This window comes from Chanodichthys erythropterus, chromosome 24, assembly GCF_024489055.1.
Source record: "Chanodichthys erythropterus isolate Z2021 chromosome 24, ASM2448905v1, whole genome shotgun sequence".
In the NCBI taxonomy this organism is placed as follows: domain Eukaryota; kingdom Metazoa; phylum Chordata; class Actinopteri; order Cypriniformes; family Xenocyprididae; genus Chanodichthys; species Chanodichthys erythropterus.
Window position 1 is genome coordinate 17,588,080 of NC_090244.1, and position 20,740 is coordinate 17,608,819.

General features: G+C 35.9%; 1 protein-coding gene across 2 annotated transcripts; it reads left to right on the forward strand.

Annotated features, from left to right (window-relative positions):
• Nucleotides 1–489: 489 nt before the first annotated feature.
• On the forward strand, nucleotides 490–15,462 carry si:ch211-91p5.3 (uncharacterized). Of its 2 annotated transcripts, none has more exons than XM_067379673.1 (20): nucleotides 490–795; nucleotides 2,349–2,477; nucleotides 2,652–2,771; nucleotides 2,911–3,063; nucleotides 3,249–3,416; nucleotides 3,513–3,690; nucleotides 5,392–5,508; nucleotides 5,665–5,850; nucleotides 5,940–6,077; nucleotides 7,038–7,178; nucleotides 7,302–7,718; nucleotides 8,456–8,593; nucleotides 8,700–8,852; nucleotides 9,345–9,578; nucleotides 9,661–9,834; nucleotides 9,954–10,166; nucleotides 12,383–12,526; nucleotides 12,724–13,026; nucleotides 13,130–13,270; nucleotides 14,600–15,462. In XM_067379673.1, the coding sequence occupies exons 1-20, from the start codon at nucleotides 589–591 to the stop codon at nucleotides 14,686–14,688; spliced, it is 3,543 nt and encodes a 1,180-aa protein (XP_067235774.1). In that variant the 5' UTR covers nucleotides 490–588; the 3' UTR covers nucleotides 14,689–15,462. The 2 variants fall into 2 exon arrangements, with proteins under 2 accessions (XP_067235774.1, XP_067235775.1); XM_067379674.1 differs by having other exon boundaries at nucleotides 8,715–8,852.
• Nucleotides 15,463–20,740: the final 5,278 nt, after the last annotated feature.

Here is a 20,740-nt window from a genome sequence, read left to right on the forward strand (position 1 = left end):
AAAATAAAAGCTCAATCTGATTCTGATCTCCACTAGATGGCGATATTAACTAACAGCTCTTTTATTCCTTGTTTTATTTAAACACCATGTGTCACTTCACTGACATTGTCTCTTTGGTAAACAAGTACTTAATTTTTATTTTTATTTTTTTTAGAGAAAATTGTTGGTTTTGACGTCACATATGTTTGATAAATATAAAAACTATAAATATTTAACGGTCTTATTTATTTAATCTCTGTTTAGATCAACACGTAATCATTTAGCCTACATTTTAATATTGTATTATTAATTCTGGGTATAGAAAAAGGGTAAACCACCTTCAGAAGTTTCTGAAAGCTCCTGATATACGGTTACCATAGTATTCATGACGAACATCAACAAACACGTTAAACCCCGTTATGGATAAAAGCACCTACGAGCCCGTCGTTGATGTTTTTCGAATATCTGGCAACCTCAGGACTGAGTCAGCTGACCGGCTGATGATGACAGTAGAGACACAGACTGTCAAAGGTAGAGACACCCATCGCTGCTCTCCTGTAACAAAGAGTGATTTGACTCCATATATCTGTGGGGTTTAAATGAGCGATCATGAGCAGCAGCAGCAGCACACTATCTTACACACGCTTCAGTGATGAAAACTACAAAAACTGGTTGAAAACAACGGAGAGTCTTTACATGCTGAGGAGCTGCATTCAGGACTTCATTGAAAAGGAAACCGAAACTTATCACAACTCTCTCCGAAACAAAACCTATCTCAAAGGACAGACCTGTAAGCGAACCTGCTGCGATATTAAGGTAAACTGTTAATGTAAAGTCAGTGTAAACTATCGAAATAGCCTTCTTTATTTATCGATTCATTGTACGGTGTTAAATATGTATACACACACCCAATACCCACATACCCAATCCTAAATTTCTACATTTTATACAGCAGCAGTCTATTACTTTGCAATTCATAAAAAAATTACAGTAAAATGCAGAAAATACTTGTATAATATAAATATTTACAAACTGAAAGGGTTAGTTCACCCAAAAATAAAAATAATGTCATTTATTACTCACCCTCATGTCGTTCCACACCCGTAAGACCTTCGTTCATCTTCAGAACACACAAATTAAGATATTTTTGATAAAATCAGATGGCTCAGTGAGGCTTACAATGACATTTCCTCTCTCAAGATCCATTAATGTACTAAAAACATATTTAAATCGGTTCATGTGAGTACAGTGGTTCAATATTAATATTATAAAGCAATAAGAATATTTTTGGTGCGCCAAAAAAAACCAAAATAACGACTTATTTAGTGATGGCCGATTTCAAAATACTGCTTCAGGAAGCTTCGGAGCATAATGAATCAGCGTGTCAAATCATGATTCGGATCGCGTGTCAAACCGCCAAACTGCTGAAATCACGTGACTTTGGCGCTCCAAACCGCTGATTCGACATGCTGATTCATTATGCTCCAAAGCTTCATGAAGCAGTGTTTTGAAATCGGCCATCACTATATAAGTCGTGTTTGGTTTTTTTGGGTTTTTTTGGCGCAACAAAAAATATTCTCGTTGCTTTATAATATTAAGATTGAACCACTGTAGTCACATGAACTGATTTAAATATGTTTTTAGTACCTTTATGGATCTTGAGAGAGGAAATGTCATTGCTCCCTATGCAGGCCTCACAGAGCCATCGGATTTCAGCAAAAATATCTTAATTTGTGTTCCGAAGATGAACAAAGGTCTTACAGGTGTGTAACAGCATGAGGGTGAGTAATAAATGACACAAATTTCATTTTTGGGTGAACTTACTCTTTAACTCAATTGAATAAAATTTTTAACAATTAAAGGGATAGTTCACCGAAAACTCATCATTTGTGTTCTACTGAAGAAGCAAAGTCACCTACATCTTGGATGCCCTGGGGCTAAGCAGATAAACATCAAATTTTCATTTTTAGGTGAATTATCCCTTTAACTTACGGACTATAAATTTATTTATACAACTTACAGGACCCACACATTTCAGCTTTCTCTACATATTTGTATTTTATGCTTTATTGTCTAACTATTGTCTCTGTCCGTCCATCCATCGCTATTTTACATAAAAATGTTAACACAAATACTGTAGGAATACTACAAAAAGTCTAAAAGAATGTCCGCTTCTCTGTCTATCTATCGATGTGCTTGTCCGTTCATCCATCCATCCATCCATCCATCCATATATCAAATAAAAATGTGGATTAACACAATTAGAAATATTGTAATACTACAAAAAGCCTAAAAGAATGTCATTTAGAATCAAAGATTCTGGGAATGTCTGTACCTGTCTCTCAAACTGTGCTTTCTGCTACCCGTAGTCTGCCTGCGAATTGTGTGAATACTGGAGGAAAGAAATCGAAGCCAGTCATAATGGGAGCCGTAACGGCATACACTGGGACAACTGCCGGCCACATCTGTGGTCTAAAGAAAAGTGGGAAGTTGCCAAGGTAAGTTATTTTCATCAATATTAATAACCATTGCATTATAATGGTACACTGTTGCCACTGAGTGCTTTCTGTTGCATTGACTTGTTGCATATGGGGAGGGTAATATTTAGTTATTCGGTGTTATCAATGTCCATTACATTTTTATCTTTGTTGATTGCATGTTTTTCATTGCAGGCACATATGCCTCGTGGACACAAAAAACATTGCAAGTTTGCCGAGTTTGATGTCGCTGCCATCCTGAACTTAATGAGTTCCTGTAAACATTTCAACATCCCGGGAAAATATGTGACAAATGTAAGTATTCTGAAATGCAAATATCCTTTTTCCCCTTCAAATTCTCGTTTACAGTATATATAGTATCGGTATGGATATTCACATACTATAGATCTCACTGTGTGTCACATTTTACACTTATTTCTTTTCAAAAATTAAGGTAATAAATGTACGGAACAGTGCGATGCACTCGCCTGACTTGAAAATTAGTAAGGAGGACATGAACAGGCATCATAATACGGTCCTGCAGTTGGCCAAGATTCTCGAACCTAAAATCCCTAAACTGAAAGACTTGGAAAAGAAGATAACACAGGTGGATGGAAAATTAATAATACATTATTATCATATTAATAAAACAGTATTACCATTATTATTATTTAATAATAATAATAATAATACTAGCGATTACGATAAATTTTACTCTCTTTACCAATATAATTGTATTATTCATAATTAAATTCAAAACTAAATTTTTTTATATATTATTTTTCTATGTAGTTTAATAACATCTTAGACAAGAACTTCAATGAAGCCCCATGTGAAGTAGACGGCCAACAGGTAGATCTTCAGACCATGGAAGTTCTGAACCGTGAGCAGCAAGCATTGAAAGACAGGATTGAAGACTTTATCGCGCGCTTTGAGGGAAACCAAGACGAAAATGATGAAGTAAGTAAAGTAGTAAAAGATCAACACTGACCTGTTAAGCGGTTAAGTGTGAACAGCATCATGTTTGTTCTAAAAAAAACATGACTTTATGTTAAGGAAAAACCAGAGGACATGGAGAGTATCCTGGACTTCCTGGAACAAAACAAAGATCTCCTGGAGAACCTGGGCCCTGAAGTCGAAAAACTTAAAGAGATGCAGGCAAAAGTAGATCAACATGAGGAGAAAATCACCAAACTGGGAGACAGAGTGGACCACCTGGAGAAGGTGACACTTGGTAAGAAGAAGTGAGAAGAAAATAACACCATTAATATTTATCTTTTTAGGAATTTAGCAATATTTGGTTTCTACATGATGCTTCTATTATATGGGCAAAGTCCCTTTCACTCGGCAGCCATCTTTGAAATGGCTCTCGGGCATGCAAGTGCAGATCCTATTTTTTTTGAATGGGGAAACATCAAATTCTGTTTGCCAAGCTTTCATATTTGAAATCACCAATGAAATCTTACAACTGCCTCATAAATTTTGTTACTTAACGCTCAAATCATGACAAAAAAACTATTTTTCAGCTAATGCGCATGTGCAGTCCTAAATGCATGTCTCTTTAGGAAGCGCGTGTCTGACTGTTTCTATAGGAACCGGAGCTTCTAATAGCCGCTGCAGTGATGCGATGACTTTACCAGTCGGCGATTGGCTCTTATTTAGAAGGCGGGACTTATTCCATATTGCGCATTTCACTTTCTCCCATTCAAAACAATTCTATAGTCTTTGATATGGGCCAAACGTGAACTCACAAAGAAATCCTAGTTCAGCCGCACATAATAACCCATTTAAAGTTACAAAATGAAAAATTTATTTTTATTATTTTTGTTAATTTTTAGATGTTTTTAGAAAAAGAAGTACACTTTAGCATTCTTTTAAAGTACACATGAAATCAAAATTGACCTTATTTGTTTTGTTAGCTCAAATTGCTAGTTTTGTGGTGAACAATTCATCCGTGCAAGTCAATCCACACAAAAAAATTGTTTGGCTTTGTAATATTTAATCAAAATCTGAAAATGCTCCTTCCCTCTGCAATGGTGCCCCTTTTCTAATGACATCAGTTTGACGCTTGGGTTGAAAACGCTTAAACCACTCCCCTCCAACGGATAGTCTGCTATGAGCGAGAGAAGGAGAGGAGGAGCGCTAAAATAAAACCCCATCCACTATTCAATATTCCGTTTCACTTGGAAATACGTCATAACACAACTTCCGGTTCACGGGACTTTAAAAAGAGTACTTACTATGGAAAAATATACTTTAAAAAATATACTTAAGTGCGAAGTGAATGTAATGTTTTCAGATTTGTTAGTTTTATATTTATGTTAAATGAAATTAGCTTTTTTGACCCACTTAAGTAGGACTTATATGTAATTTTTTAAATTAGTTTTATTGATTTTAAAATATGGTTAAAGTGCATTGCCAAAGCATTTATGGTAAAATTAAATAAAACTTTAATGTCATTTCTATTGAAACTTGTATGTCATACATTTAAAATTATACTTAAGTTGTTTACATGTTTTAATGTTAGTCAGCACATCAAAATAAGTGCACTTCTTTAAAGAACAAAAAAATATTAAACACAAAATGTAGTTAAAATGTACTTCAAAGTAAAACTTTTAAATTGACATTTTTAAAAGCCTACTTAAGTGTGTTAACACTTAACATTCATGAGTGTTCTCAACGTCAAGTGCCTTTTATTTCATTAATATTATCTGCAAGCACAGTTTTTTAAATACCATACTTTTGAGATTTGAAGTGCACTACAAGTGCGCATTCAGTACTATTAAGTGCACTATTAAGTGGATGTCATGCTTTTAATACACAGAACAAACTGATAAACCAAATTACACACATTTAACACACCTTGAGTAATTCTCACATGTAAGAGTCCTACTATATTTACATTCGTCTCATTCTTTCCCGTTTCTATCCACAGATCCAGTGTTTCCTGGCAACCCACTTAGATACAAGAATCATCTTTATGAATATTGCCGTGCAAAGAAATGGACAGGGGACAAATGGCCTGTTTTTACAGAGATTCTGGAAGCACAGGGTAACAAATTCATCATATTTGTCCATGTGACATTAAATGCATAATAGTTCTTTAGAAACAAATAAAACATGTACAGAAAAAGTGTAATGCACAAATGAAAATCTTTCATTCAGGTTAGATTCAACAGTAATCATAAAGTTCATATCCTCTGTACAGGTTACAGGGCTGAAGTGAAGGTGAATGGGCAAAGTTTCTTTGGCCAGAGGGTGATTAATGACAAAAAGAACGCCCATCAGGAGGTGGCATACATTGCCCTTAAGCAGCTGAAATTACAGGAAGAAAGCACAGATGAACCATTAAGCTCAGTCACACAGCCTGAGGCCTCCTGTTCATCTTCCTCAGGTAAAACTGATAGTACTGAATAATGGTGCACAGTCCTGCATTGAGATGAAACTACGATCGGTCTGTAATTTCAGATTTTGACATTTCAGGAATCACTTTCTTTGGTAAAGTGACTGTGGATCTTGATCAAGAAGTTGCGTCTGATAGATGCGCTTCAGTGGAAGAAGCAACTGAAGCCGCTTATAAGGTTTTATGGGAAAGATTTCGCATCAGTGCTCCAGCAGAAGGTAAAGGATGAAGTTAAGCTTAAAGGGTTAGTTCACCCAAAAATGAATTTTTGTCATTACTTACTCACCTTTATTTTGTTCCAAACCCATATAAGACCTTTGGTCATCTTCTGAACACAAATTAAGATAAAGTATTTTTGATGAAATCTGACAGGTTTTTTATCCCCTATAAAAACCAACATAGTTACCACATTCAAGGTCCAGAAAAGTAGTAAAGACATGGTTAAAATAGTCCATGTGACTAGTATTGGATAGAATTGGCTCAGTATTGGCCAATGCTGTTTATGTGAGCAGCATGACGCATGCACTTGATGCTGATGGAGGAGTCGGCCAATAACGAGTCATCATTCAACATGGACAGAAATTTCATTTTTGGGTGAACTAACCGTGTAAGATACAATGAAAAGACAAATATTGCGAGTTTGCATCTAAAGTGTTTCACCGATACTTTATTTAATACTTATAAAGTACTTTATAAGCATAAGCTCTTTAATAAATACAGAATAGTGAACCAAACATGTAAAGTTTTTGGAAATAAATCCATTTAAGGTTTATGCAATATATGTGCAGTTTTAACACTTGAATGGGCAAGATTGCCTCTAAAATACCTCTGAAAATTAGTTAATTGGTATTTTCCAACACATCAAAACTCAAATTACATATATTCATTAAATAACATATTACTTCTATTTTCAGTTGTACATTTTGTATTTCTAGGGGCAATTTCTAGGTACTATTGGTACTTCCCCCAAAAAAACATTTTCATCTAATAACATTTTACTTATATTTTCAGTTTTACATCTCTGGAAAAAAAGAGTTATGGTTAAAAATGTTTAACCCTAAAAGTACTATGAAAATAACATGTTTTTGAACACATTCTCTGAAGTACTTTGGCATTTTAGGGATTCAATGATTTTCTGAATTGCACGGTTAAGCTGCTTTATATTCCCATTTCAACAGGTCGGACATACAGGTCATTGATCATGGAATATTTCAACACACAGCGTTTCCAAAAACCAACAGAACTCTTTGTTCAAAATGACGACGACACAACCATTTGCAAGCTCAAACTCGTCGGCCCTTTTACTTTCTATGACAAAGGTAATTGCACTTCTACTGTTAGTCATTGGTTAAACATCTTTTATCTTCCTTTCACTAAAGGTTTGTGTTGATTTACAAGCTATTGTTTGCTGCTCTTTAGTTTTCATTCCTTACATTTCTCAGATGGCTCCACCAAGAAGAGAACAGCAGAGCAACAGGCAGCTAAAGTTGCTCTGCAGCATCTGTCAGGGATCCTCAACTGTGTCGTATCAGGTACTGAGGAGAACTTCAAAGGTGTTCTGAAGGAGCATCTAGAGATGCTGCATCTCAAAACTGCTGTCTATGAAACTCAAGAGTATAAAGAGATTAGTGATGACCATGTGACCAGTGGCATCAGTTGGGACCTGGCTACTTCTGCAGAATTGATCAGTCAGGCAGCAGAGAAAGAGCATTCAGAACTGAAGTCTAAAAGCATCTCTACAACAGCACAGCCAACATCAGGCCAAGAGACAGTCTGTGATCCTGTTCCTGTGCTGCCGGACCCTCAAGAATCCAGTTCTCCAGCCGCACAGAAGAAAAAGCCTGGGATTGATTGTCCAGGTACTGGAGCATATAAAAAGAAATAAGAAATTGGTGCTGTAAAGTGTCAAAACCAGGAAGACTAATTTGCCAGAGGTTCCCTGAAGATTTTGCTATGGGTTTTTATAAAATAAACATAACAGCTTCAAAATTTGTGTTGTCGTCTTGGGTGTGTGTAATTTATATTCTATAACAAAACATCCAAGTAGCACCAAGTTATGTGTGTTTACCACTGACCGTATTTTACTCATAAATTGAAAAACCCCATTATAAAAACCCATAGGAAAATCTTGGAGGGAACCACTAGTGAATTAGTCTTCTGGGTTTTGACGTCATCCCTGCACCACTCTATTGCAGAGGACACAAGTAGAGATTGGTAGTGTTTTTAAATTTAAAATGTGTACAAGACAGTCTGTGGAAAATAGAAAATACAGCAGGAAATTACTCAGAAAGTCACCATGAAATTAAAATTGACGATTGTATTTTTTTGTTAATGGAATGTTGCAGGATATACTATAAACAGTTTTTCTGTGGACATCATTATTTTTTGAAAAAACAAAACAAAACGTATCCTCGTAATCTTTCATCAAAATAAATTTCCCTCCCTTTTGCTGTGGCTTCTCTTTTAACCCAAATTCATGGGAAAACATAACTATTTTACAAGGTGGCAATTTCATATGAATTTGTATGATGTGAATTGTACATAGATGTATGATTTTTTTGAAAACCGTAAGCATGAATATCTTTTGCCATTTCAGGAATGACTTTCTTTGGTAAAGTCACTGTGGATCTCAATCAAGAAGTAGCGTCTGATAAATGCTCCTCAAAGGAAGAAGCAACTGAAGCCGCTTATAAGGTTTTATGGGAAAGATTTCGCATCAGTGCTCCAGCAGAAGGTAAAGTATAAAGTTTAGGTTAGATATCAAAGATTTGATATAAAGCCATGTTAGAATATGTTAAATATGTTAAAATGATTGTCAGAAAAGCATAACCTGGTTTTAGTTTGTGTTACAACAGGTCAGACGTACAGGACACTGATCATGGATCATTTCAACACCCATGATTTACAAAAGCCAACCGAAGAGTTTGTTGATGATGACAACACAACCATCTGCAAACTCAAATTCAATGGACCTTTCAGTTTTTATGACAAAGGTGATTTCTACTTTTATTTATTGTTGAACACTATTTTTGGGGTGAAATATTACCTTGAATAAAGACATTTTAAGGTGCCCCTATTATATTACCTTTCATATACTGCTGCTTGTATATGAATATCAAAGATCAAGATCCGCTGGGAATGAAATACAGATATGGTAATGAGCATTTCGTTTATGACACACCCTGTAAGCAGAAGACCAATCAAAACAGACTGGGCCATCTGACCAATCAGAGCAGAGTAAACTCTCTCATAGGAGGGGTTTAGACTAGAGGGACTGAATTAGTAATCGAACCAGTTCAGACACTGTGAGAAAAGAGGTGATGATGCAATGTATATTATGAGAAAAGTGTTTTTTGGGCTTGGATGCATGTAAACCTATTGCATGAGATTACATTGGGAGTTTATCTTCTGTTTACTAAAATATGTGTTTTGATTTACAAGCTGTTGTTTGCTGATCTTTAGTTTTCATGTCTTACATTTCTCAGATGGCGCCAACAGGAGGAAACTGGCGGAGCAACAGGCAGCTAAAGTTGCTCTGCAGCATCTGTCAGGGATCCTCAACTGTGTTATATCTGATACTGAGGAGAACTTCAAAGGTGTTCTGAAGGAGCGTCTAGAGATGCTGCATCTCAAAACTGCTGTCTATGAAACTCAAGAGTATAAAGATGAGATCCGAGAAGAGAAGGTGACCAGCGGTATCAGCCCACACATTTCAGACTGTGAGTAACCAAACAATTCAAATTCTTGCATCTACTCTACGACATTGAATTTTGGAATTAATTTTGAATTTTTGTCTGGCAGTATCGATTGGTCAGGCAGCAGAGAAGGAGCATTCAGAACTGAAGTCTAAAAGCATCTCTACATCAGCACAGCCAACATCAGGCCAAGAGTCAGTCCGTGATCCTGTTCCTGTGCTGCCGGACCCTCAAAAATCCAGTTCTCCAGAGAGGAAAAAGCCCAGGATTGATTTTCCAGGTGAAGATGATATGCTATTTCAGGGGACCTCACTAGCAGTGCTAGTGGTACAGTGTGATAACATGCACTGATTTGCAACCGCACACTTATCTGCTTGTACATCTTTGTGTATTTTACAGAAATCGATGTGCTTTTTAGTGTATATAATCTCAAGCCCCCACATGTGAAGATGGAGAACATTAAGTGTAATACGAATTTCAAATGTACTGTAGAAATCAACCTGGAAAAATATACTTGCGTTAACAAACAAGGCTACAACTCCAAGAAAGAAGCCATACAAAAAACCTACCTGTTGTTTGGCCGTGCAGTGTCAATTTTGGATTCCAGTACAGGTACTTTTGTGTATTTATGTGCTTAAAATGTACTATACCAGTCAAAAGTTTGGAAACATTACTATTTTTTTATGTTTTTGAACAAAGTCTCTTATGCTCATTAAGGCTGCATTTATTTCATAATAAATACAGAAAAATTTTGTGAAATATTAAAATTTAAAATTATGGTTTTCTATTTTAATATGCTTTAAAATATAATTTATTTCTGTGATCAAAGCTGAATTTTCAGCATCGTTACTCCAGTCTTCATTGTCACATGATCCTTCAGAAATCATTCTAATATGCTGATTTGATACTCAGTTATTATCAATGTTGAAAACAGTTGTGCTGCTTAATATTTTTTTGGAAACTGTGATACTTTATTCAGGATTCATTGATGAATAAAAGGTTAAAAAGAACAGCATTTATTTAAAATATAAATCTTTTCTAACAATATAAATCTTTACTATCACTTTTTATCAATCTAACACATCCGTGCTGAATAAAAGTATTAATTTCTTTCAAAAAAAAAGAAAGAAAGAAAATTACTGACCTCAAACTTTTTAACGGTAGTGTATATTGGGTAACACTTTACTTGAAGGGGTGTGCATAAGACTGACATGACACCTTCATAATCTTGACATGACACGTGTCATGAATATGAAGGAGGGTTTTATGAATGTATATGACAACTGTCATTAAATGTCATTCGCTTAATTATGTCATTTTTAATGCAAAGATGCCATTGTTTGAGATGTCCGAGTTATGACAACTTGTCATAAACCAATACATCATAACCTGTCAGTGTGTTTGTCATGACAACTTGACATCATTTAGCTTTATGGGTTAACATTACATTAAACTGTCATGTGGTTGGTTTTGACATTGGCTGTCATGAGGCCATTATAATAGTGTCATGAATATGTATCTTGAGCTCAACTACAGTGTCATTAAAATGTCATTAAGTGACAAAACTCTGACAAATAATTTTATAACAGTGTCATGACTATTTTTCGTTTCATGTTTTTTTTGTTTTTGTTTTTTTAAGTTTCCTCCAACAGAAGGTCAGATAATAGACAATTTCAAATTTCGTAAAAAAGATGACAGTGTTATAAAATAATGGTAACACTTTATTTTAGGGTCTTTTAACTAGTTGCTTATTACTATTAGCAATCATATGGCTAAAATATTGGCTATTTATTAGTACTTATAAAGCACATATTAATGCCTTATTCTGCATGAACTTATTCTACATTCTTAATCCTACCCAATACCTAAACCTAACAATTAACTATAATAAGCAGTAAATTAAGAGTTTATTGAGGGAAAAGTTAGTTAATCGTTTATATACGTGTTCCCTATACTGAAGTGTTACCAAAATAATGTAATGTAATATTAACCCATAAAGCCAAGTAGTTATCTGCTATGTCATGTTTATGACAGGTTATATTGTCTTAGTAATGTCAAGTTGTCATGACAAAGACACTGACAGGTTATGATGTGTTGGTTTATGTCAAGTTGTCGTAACAAAGACATCTCAAACAATGTCATCTTTGCATTAAAAATGACATAATTGAGCGAATGACATTTAATGACAGTTGTCATAAACATTCATAAAACCTCCTTCATATTCATGACACGTGTCATGTCAAGATTATGAAGGTGTCATGTCAGTTTTATGCACACCCCTTCAAGTAAAGTGTTACCGTATATTGTTACAAAAGATTTCTATTTTAAATAAATGCTGAGATTTTTTTTTCACTTTTTATTCATCAAAGAATCCTGAAAAAGTATCACAGGTTATAATATAATATTAAGCAGCACAACTGTTTCCAACATTGATAATAAATCAGCATATTAGAATGATTTCTGAAGGATCATGTGACACTGAAGACTGGAGTAATGATGCTGAAAATTCAGCTTTGCATCAATTATATTTTAAAGAAAACCATAATTTTAAATTGTAATAATATTTCACAATATTATTGTTCTTTCTGTATTTATTATGAAATAAATGCAGCCTTAATGAGCATAAGAGACTTCGTTCAAAAACATTAAAAATAGTAATGTTTCCAAACTTTTGACTGGTATAGTAATAAGTGTATATGTATGTATGTATGTATTTATGTGTTTATATATATACTCACAAAACAAATATATATATATATATATATATATATATATATAAAATATTATTCCTTAACTAATGCTTATTTATTTCTTACATCAAACTCAAGATGAAAAGACACCCAATGCGAAGGTCAAGCAGTTTTTTTCTCAGAATTCTCTTCCTCTTCCACAAGATGATGTTGAAGGATCTGCACCGCCGTTTTACTGCTCAATAAAGAACATAAGTTGCACAGTTGAATATACAGAACAAGGTTAGTATGAGCATCTTGTTTGATGTTAAACAAACTGTAAGAATGAGTTTGTACTCAACAGAATCAAGAAAATTCTTTTTTTTTTTTTTTGTAGGGTCAATGACAAATATGTGTGTCTAAGAAATATTGGACCCCAAACATGTATTAAATATCTGAATGAATGCCATTTTATTAAAATAACGTGTGGTCTTTTTTAGGTTCCACGGAGGATGAAGCCAAGTCAGATGCCCTCCAGAAAGCCCTAAGTTCACTATCACCTCTCTTTGATTATGCTTCAATAACTGGAGCTGACAGTGCTGAAGATGTACAGAATCAGCTGAGCTCCATGCTGAAGGGGGCCGGTCAGAAAGACCCTGTCATTTCCCTGGAGCCTGTGCAACAGGCCTGTGTCCAGCTGTCGTTCTGTGACTATACTGTGAAGTGCACGTGCCAGAACTCAAAGAAAGCAGCTCGGAATCATCTCAGCGCACGAATACTGGGCCTGCTGGGGGTAGAGACAGGTCAGAGCAACTGAATATCAACCAGCTTGTCTAAACACTACTTAAGTACATTATTAGAAAATGATAATTTAATGATTTTCATTCAGTTCTGAACCTGTTACAGGAGCAAACGATGCATCTTTGAGAAACCGCCTAAATGAGTGGTTCGTACAGCAGCATCTGCCGCAGCCAGTGTTTGAGGACACAGACGAAGTGCTTGGAGCGAAGGCTACTTTCTCTGTCCCGTTAACCTGCTACAGTCCAGGTGGGCTATCACTCACAAAACAATACATGTTCAGTAAATATTTAATGTTTATTTATCAACAATTATTTAATTATAATGTTATGTATAAATAATTAGACATAAAGTAACATTCAAAAGTTTGGGGTTGGTAAGATTTTTTTTAAAAGAAGTCTTTTCTGCTCACCAAGGCTGCATTTATTTGATCAAAAATACATTAAAACTAGTAATATTGTAATTATTACATTACTCTAGTCGTCAGTGTCATGTGATCCTTCAGAAATCATTCTAATACGCTGATTTGATGGTCAAGAAACATTTCTTATTTTTTTCAAAGCTGAAAACAGTTTAATTTTTGTGGAAACCATGATACATTTATTTTCAGGATTCTTTGATAAATAGGAAGTTCAAAAGAACAGTGTTTTGTACCATTATAAATGTCTTTACTGTCACTTTTGATCAATTTAAAGGGTTAGTTCACCCAAAAATGAAAATTCTGTCATTAATTACTCACCCTCATGTCGTTCCACACCCGTAAGACCTTCATTCATCTTCTGAACACAAATTAAGATGTTTTTGATGAAATCCAATGGCTCAGTGAGGCCTGCATTGGCAGCAAGATCATTTCCTTTTTCAATGCCCAGAAAGCTACTAAAGACATATTTAAAAGAGTTCATGTGACTACAGTGGTTCAACCTTAATGTTATGAAGCAACGAGAATACTTTTTTGTGCGCCAAAAAAAAACAAACAGCGACTTTATTCAACAATATCTAGTGATGGGCGATTTCAAAACACTGCTTCATGAAGCTTCGAAGCTTTACGAATCATTTGATTCGAATCAGTGGTTCAGAGCACGTATCATTTGGCAGTTTGATACACGCTCCGAACCACCGATTCGAAACAAAAGATTCGTAAAGCTTCGAAGCTTCATGAAGCAGTGTTTTGAAATCGCCCATCACTAGATATTGTTGAATAAAGTCGCTGTTTGTTTTTTTTTGGCGCACAAAAAAGTATTCTCGTTGCTTCATAACATTAAGGTTGAACCACTGTAGTCACATCAACATTTTTAAAGTGTCTTTAGTAGCTTTCTGGGTGTTTTTTTTAAATCAAAAATATCTTAATTTGTGTTCTGAAGATGAACGAAGGTCTTTCGGGTGTAGAACGACATGGGGTGAGTAATTAATGACATTAAGGACAATTAACCCTTTGATGACCAGAGTAAACCATTTTTCTGTCAAGCAAATTACAATTGTAGAGTGTGTTCTGCTACCTAATTAAGTTCAAAATATTTGTGTGCAATATTAAATATTAAAGCATTACAGTTTGTTACAAGTTTATTGTTTGAATTCTAGACTGGGAAGACAGCTGGGAAATGGCAAAGGAGAAGCTGCATCAAGTGCTCAAGGAAAGATTTATTTTTCTGAATGACAAAAACAATTGAAATCTATTTTAGCTGGGGAGAAAACTACCACAAATACACTAATTTTATAAATTGAAAAAAAAAAAAAAAAATGTTCAAATATACATTTACATTCTTACATTTACCAAATTGTTTTAACCAATGGCCATGGCATTGAATGAAACTATTTTAAAAATATGTATACCAAGTGTCTACCAATATAAACACTAAACCATTTTAATATCAGGAGAAAATTATAATGGCATTGAGTGCAAAAGCCAAAGTTTCATTAATTCATTAATTGCACTTCCTGAATGTCTTTTAAATTGAAGCACGATTCAGATTCAGGGGTTGTTGTCTTTGCTAGGAAACTAATTGTAATCTACTACTGCAGATATGACTTAAAGAGATTACATTTTTAACAGTTTGGTCGGTCGAGTGGATTTATTCATGTCACACTTGACTGCAGAGCCATGATATGGACCATTAACATTTACTTGTGTTGAAACATTGCAGTATTCATGCAGCATCTTCACAGGCTTACAAAAGGAACGATTAGAAGATGTAGTACATTTATTAACATTAATAATTGTGCATTTTAAAACCAGTTTACAATGAACTACAAGAACTGCCTTCAAAAGTTATACTTTGTGTCATGTGTCATGTGATGTTATTCCACTGTTCTCTGGCATACTTGTTTGATATTGGTACAACACTGTATTACTGAATATTCATCCAGGAACCCAATGATTCCTACTGTATGTGTTTGTGTTGTGTATCTCTACAGTCTCTACAAGTAAAATAATAAATAATTTAACATCAGTATTTCCATGTCCATATTTTATTTTATTTCATATGGTAAGCAGCCAGTCAGCCGGTCATCAATGTATAATAAACCCCTTCATTTTGCGCAAAATGAGAGCCAATTTTGGTTGTATCTACCTGTCCAGACAGTTTGAAGTGTAGTGAGAATTTTAAATTTGTTCATTACCACAACTTATGAAAAAGACACTGATATTTTGACACAATAGTGAAGTGTTGTTCTATGAACTGGCCGCTAGATGTCAATGTAGAGCTACAGTTTTAGTGTTGTTGTTGTTGTTGTTGATGATGGAGAGAGTCTCAGGTTTTCTTCCAGCAGGCGCTCAGGATGTCAGCAGTACTCTGGCTCAGGATGTTCTCTATGTTCTTGACACCTAGACCTCGCCAAATTCACTCACACGCCTCATCCACACATATAATACTGGCTACTGCTCATCATTATCTTTTTTTTTTTTTTTGACTATGTCTTTTCACAGTGTCTTCTAGTGTTTTTTCGCCCTTTATTTGGCCTATACTGGTGATTTTTTCATCTTTTATATTAATCATTTAGCAGACACTTTTATCCAAAGCAACTTACAAATGAGAAAATAGTGAAGCTGCCATTAATTATTAAAAAAAAAACATACCAAATAAGATTTTTTTTCTTCAGTTGTATCTTGGCCAATTTTATTTTAGTATTATTTATATACTATTAGGCCTATTGTTTTTATAACTATTTTGAATAACTATTTCAGTTTTCATTTTAAGTTAAAATTAATAAGGCCGTGTGTCCACCAGAGCCTTTTTTTTTTCAGCTGCTAGCATACTTTTTCAATTGTTTTCAATGGGAGCGACGCGTTTTTTAAACGCTGAGAGTGCGTTCACACCGCCGCCGGGCGAGAGCGTCAACATTCGCCTTTGACGCTCTCGCCGCCGGCAGTGTGAACACACAACGAGGCGCTGAGCGTCTTTTTCACGTTCAAGCGCTGAGAGCTGGGCGTTTTTTACTGGTCGCCTCGAGTTGAAGAATGTTCAACTTTGAATAAAACGCTGCGCTCATCACTGTCACTTTTTAGCCGGCCGTCCAATCAGAGTGGAGGAGGGGCGGGACAAATACAACTCCAACCAACTGTCACATTCTTGCTGTACAGCGACATCAACAAACAGAAACAAAATGGATGACAAATTAATATTGCTGGTCTCCGAACATACATAGCAAGTAATTCCACATCGTGTGAACATTTTTAGTATGAAACAAATTACCTGCAAAATCAGTTATAAGTAACAGTGATGCGGATATTCCGTATCATAGCAACAAAGCGTCTCAACGGAAACAAACAAAGCGCTCTCAGAAGCACTCTCAAGCGCTCACAGACGGGCGTTTTAAGCAGAGCGCCTAGTGTTTTCAGCTGGCTAAAAACGCTCTGGTGGACACACGGCAGCCTTGGTAATTAGGGGTTCAAGCACGAAGTGCTCTGAAACCCTATTGTAATTGTCCTGATTTTTATTATTCTTTTTCGTCCGCCGTAAAACGCATCGTGCAGCCTAAACCGTAAGGCCTAGAGACTTGAAATTTGGCCAGATTGTAGAGCTCAATTTGGGGAGAACCTATCAAAGTCTCGGCCCAATCGGCCTAACGGGGGCTTCTACAGCGCAAAAAACTAAATTGTTTTGCGCCTTTTTTACTGTACGATGCACCGTTTTTCCGTAAAATTGACCCGAAGCCCAAACCTACTTTTGCGAACTAGTCCTAGGATTTTCAACCGATCGGAACCAAACCACTGCAGAAATATTCTCTGGTGACTGAATATCAATAATTATCCAAAAAAAGTTGAAATTTCGAATTTTGCACGAAACAGTACGCCAAAAACATCAATGCTAACATTAGCCAAATGCTATTTTTAGCTATAACTCTTGAATGGAATGGAATATCTTCACCAAACTTTGTACATTCATGTATAAGCTCAGTCTTTGGTCAAATAAAAAAAAAAACTGCACACCTCTGCCACTTGGGGGTGCTATGAGACACAAAAAACACATAAATGGCTATAACTAGGCAACCGTCGGTCCGTTTGACTTGAAATTTGGCATGCAGTGTTTTGGTCCAAGGAGGCATGATGGTCTATGAGGACACTGGCGTACCTCAAAAAACATGACCGCCATCGGCCAATGAATTTTGAGCACCTATTATACAAGGTTAACGGAGGCCGATCGGAATGAAACTCGGTGGGCATGTTTGACACATGGACCTAGAGGTCTGTAAGAATTTTGAAAGAAATCGGCCACAAGTTGGCGCTAATGAGTTTTACGCCTCGGCAATCACGTGGTGTTTCATAAAACCACACAATATGCATATCATTAAGGGCGATCTTAAGGGAAAACTCTAAGTGCTTTATGCAACAGGGTGGTATGGTATATTTCATTTTTACACCTGCCAAGACATGAAGCTGTGAAACAGACCTCCAGGCCATAGCACTCTCAGGGAGGGCCGGACACTTAGGGAGGTTATCCAAGCTCATGATTGGAGCCAAACTTGGTGGATAATGTCTGGGTCTACCATACATATTCCTTGCACAGCTCAAAAATGCAAAAATGCATTAAACTGATATACCGTACACCTCCGCCACACTGTATTTGTACTTTGCTGACTTAGACCAACTGCTTCTGTTACATAAGAATATGGAACTTAACCATAGTCCTTGATCTGTCTGTGCTGCCAAATACTGTTGAGGTATGCAATTTTCATGTTTTGCAAGCAGAGAAGGGGGACTTCCTATGGACTTCATTCCCTCCCTATGTGGGTAACAAAATCAGATAAATACCAACAGGAATGCACCATCAGGCTTTCAGAATTGCCAAAACACATTCTTTTCAAAGAAAAAAAGCAACTATTATAGTATTTGAAAGGAAATCTTAAAGCTGTAGGAATGTTTTAATGTGTGAAAACATGCAAAAGAAAGAAAGGAAGGAAGAAAGTGGCAGGTGGTCCCGTGTAAGAGCCAGAGATACTCGCCCCCACCCTGTCATGTAGTCTAAACGTTTGTGTCTGAAAAGTTAATCCACCTGACATTACAGAAACTGTCTACTTCAGGGGATTTACCCTCCATAACAACAATCATATTGCATTACGGTAAGAAGGACGACTGTGTTTTCACAACTGTTTAAATACAAGAACGAATATCAAGTGTGTTTTTTGGTGCTGTGCTCAGCATATTCTCACTACATGATCCTTTCATAGGCTAGACGCTCTCTTTTTTATATGGATCAATGACATGATGCACTTTTTCTATATAGATTAATACATAAATATATTTAAAAATGCAATTCATATGTATGATGGATACACCTATGATGAGTGTTTATAATTTCTGAATGAAAATTAATTTTAATATTTTTGAGGGACATGAAGTCATTTCATACAAGAAATGTCAGGTGGTACAACAGCCCTGATAACACAATGTCTTCTTATATAGGAATTAGTTTTTTTTTTTTTTTGTCATAATTATTATTATAAGTGACTTAAGTGATTAAATAAGGGAATCACTGCTTATTTTAATCAAGGTCCCTTAAAGACAAGTCATTTCACTTGGCGGACATCTTTGAAATGCCTCTCGGTGCAGCTCCTACCTCTTCATCAAATTCTCCAAAGCTGTTCATCAAGCTTTCGATTCATTTTCATATTTGAAATCACCAACGAAATCTGACAACAGCTGTCATTTTGTTTCTAAAAGCTCGAATCATGACAAAAAACGGTATTTTTCAAGCTGAATCAAGCTAATGCGCATGCGCAGTCCTAAGTGCGTGTTTCTATAGGAAGCGCACGTCTGACTGTTTCTATCCGGTTGTTAAGTCTGACGTCACACGGCAGCGCTTCCGGGTCCTAACGCTCTATCTCGTACCACAAGAAAACAACAAATGGTGCTAACATACACACACGATGTGGTGTAATACTAAAAAAAATATATAATTACAACCTTTATCTCCATATCAAAATTCCAGATGGCCAGACAATGATTCATCTTTTATAAATCATTAAAATATTAATGTCTGTGACGCTGTGAGCACGGAGACTGTTGTGTAGACTGTAAGTATTTAAAATGTTTAACTTTTTTAAATGATTGATGTTTAATGTGAATAAATAGTGCTCATAAACGGCCGTCGATGGCATTCTCAAGTGAAACGAGTCGAGGCTTGGAACCGGAAACGGCGTTCCTTACATCACGACTTAACAAGCGGATAGAGGGTATACAAGTGACGTCATCGTCGACCGTTACGACTGCGGTCACGCCCACTGAGTGGCACAAAGACTGAGCGTCGGCATTGGTTTTCAGCGTGAATGCAGCGAAAAACACACAAAGCGCAGCGAAAAACACACAAAGCACATCCAAAACGAAAAAGAGCTTTGCGACTGACAAATAGCTTTGCCACAAAATCTGAGGTATATATTTAAAGACTGCCGAGAGCTACAGTCAGAAAAAAGAAGCAAATGGATCACTGCAATGTACAGAAACAGCTGGACTCCAGCAGAGAAACATGGATTTGCAGTTATCATTTTGTGTCAAAATGTTGGATTTTGAGGTAAAATCATACCGTATATATTGTATTTTTATAAATTATGTTAACAAATCATCAATGAAATATTTTCCATCTTATATTCTGCATAATTGGGAGTTTTTAAATAAACACTGACAAAAACTAGCTATACTATAAAACTGTTTTAGGGTTGGACAATATGACGATATAACATTGATATAAGTGATTACGCGGATTTATACCGATATTGTAGTTATATAAAATATTCACAGGCAGATTTGCCTTATGTGTTTCCTCAGCGTCGAAATCAGGCACAAATGTCAGGAAACACGATTCCTGGCTGCATGTCAATATCCATGGATTAGGTTTATTTGACAAGTTGTAAGAAACACTTTCGTGCCCAACCTTTAGGCCGTTTGTTTTACTCGCGTTTTCGCAGTTACCCCTATTAAATCCAGTCATGCAGCAGGTTCTTTTGCCACTCAGTCCAGCTGAGGTAGCGCGTTCCGGCGGGAAAGTGAACCGGAGCTTCTAACGGCCGCTGCAGTGACGCGATGACTTTACCAATCGGCAATTGGCTCCATGATTGGCTCTTACTTAGAAGGCGGGACTTATTCCGCCATATTTCGCGTTGCACGTTCTCCCATTCAAAACAATACGAGTGCCGCATCTTGTGTTATTCTATAGTCTTTGTTTTGATTCTTTAATAACTTTTATATGCTAATAAAAGTCATATTGCGCAACCAACATGAAGAAAAAA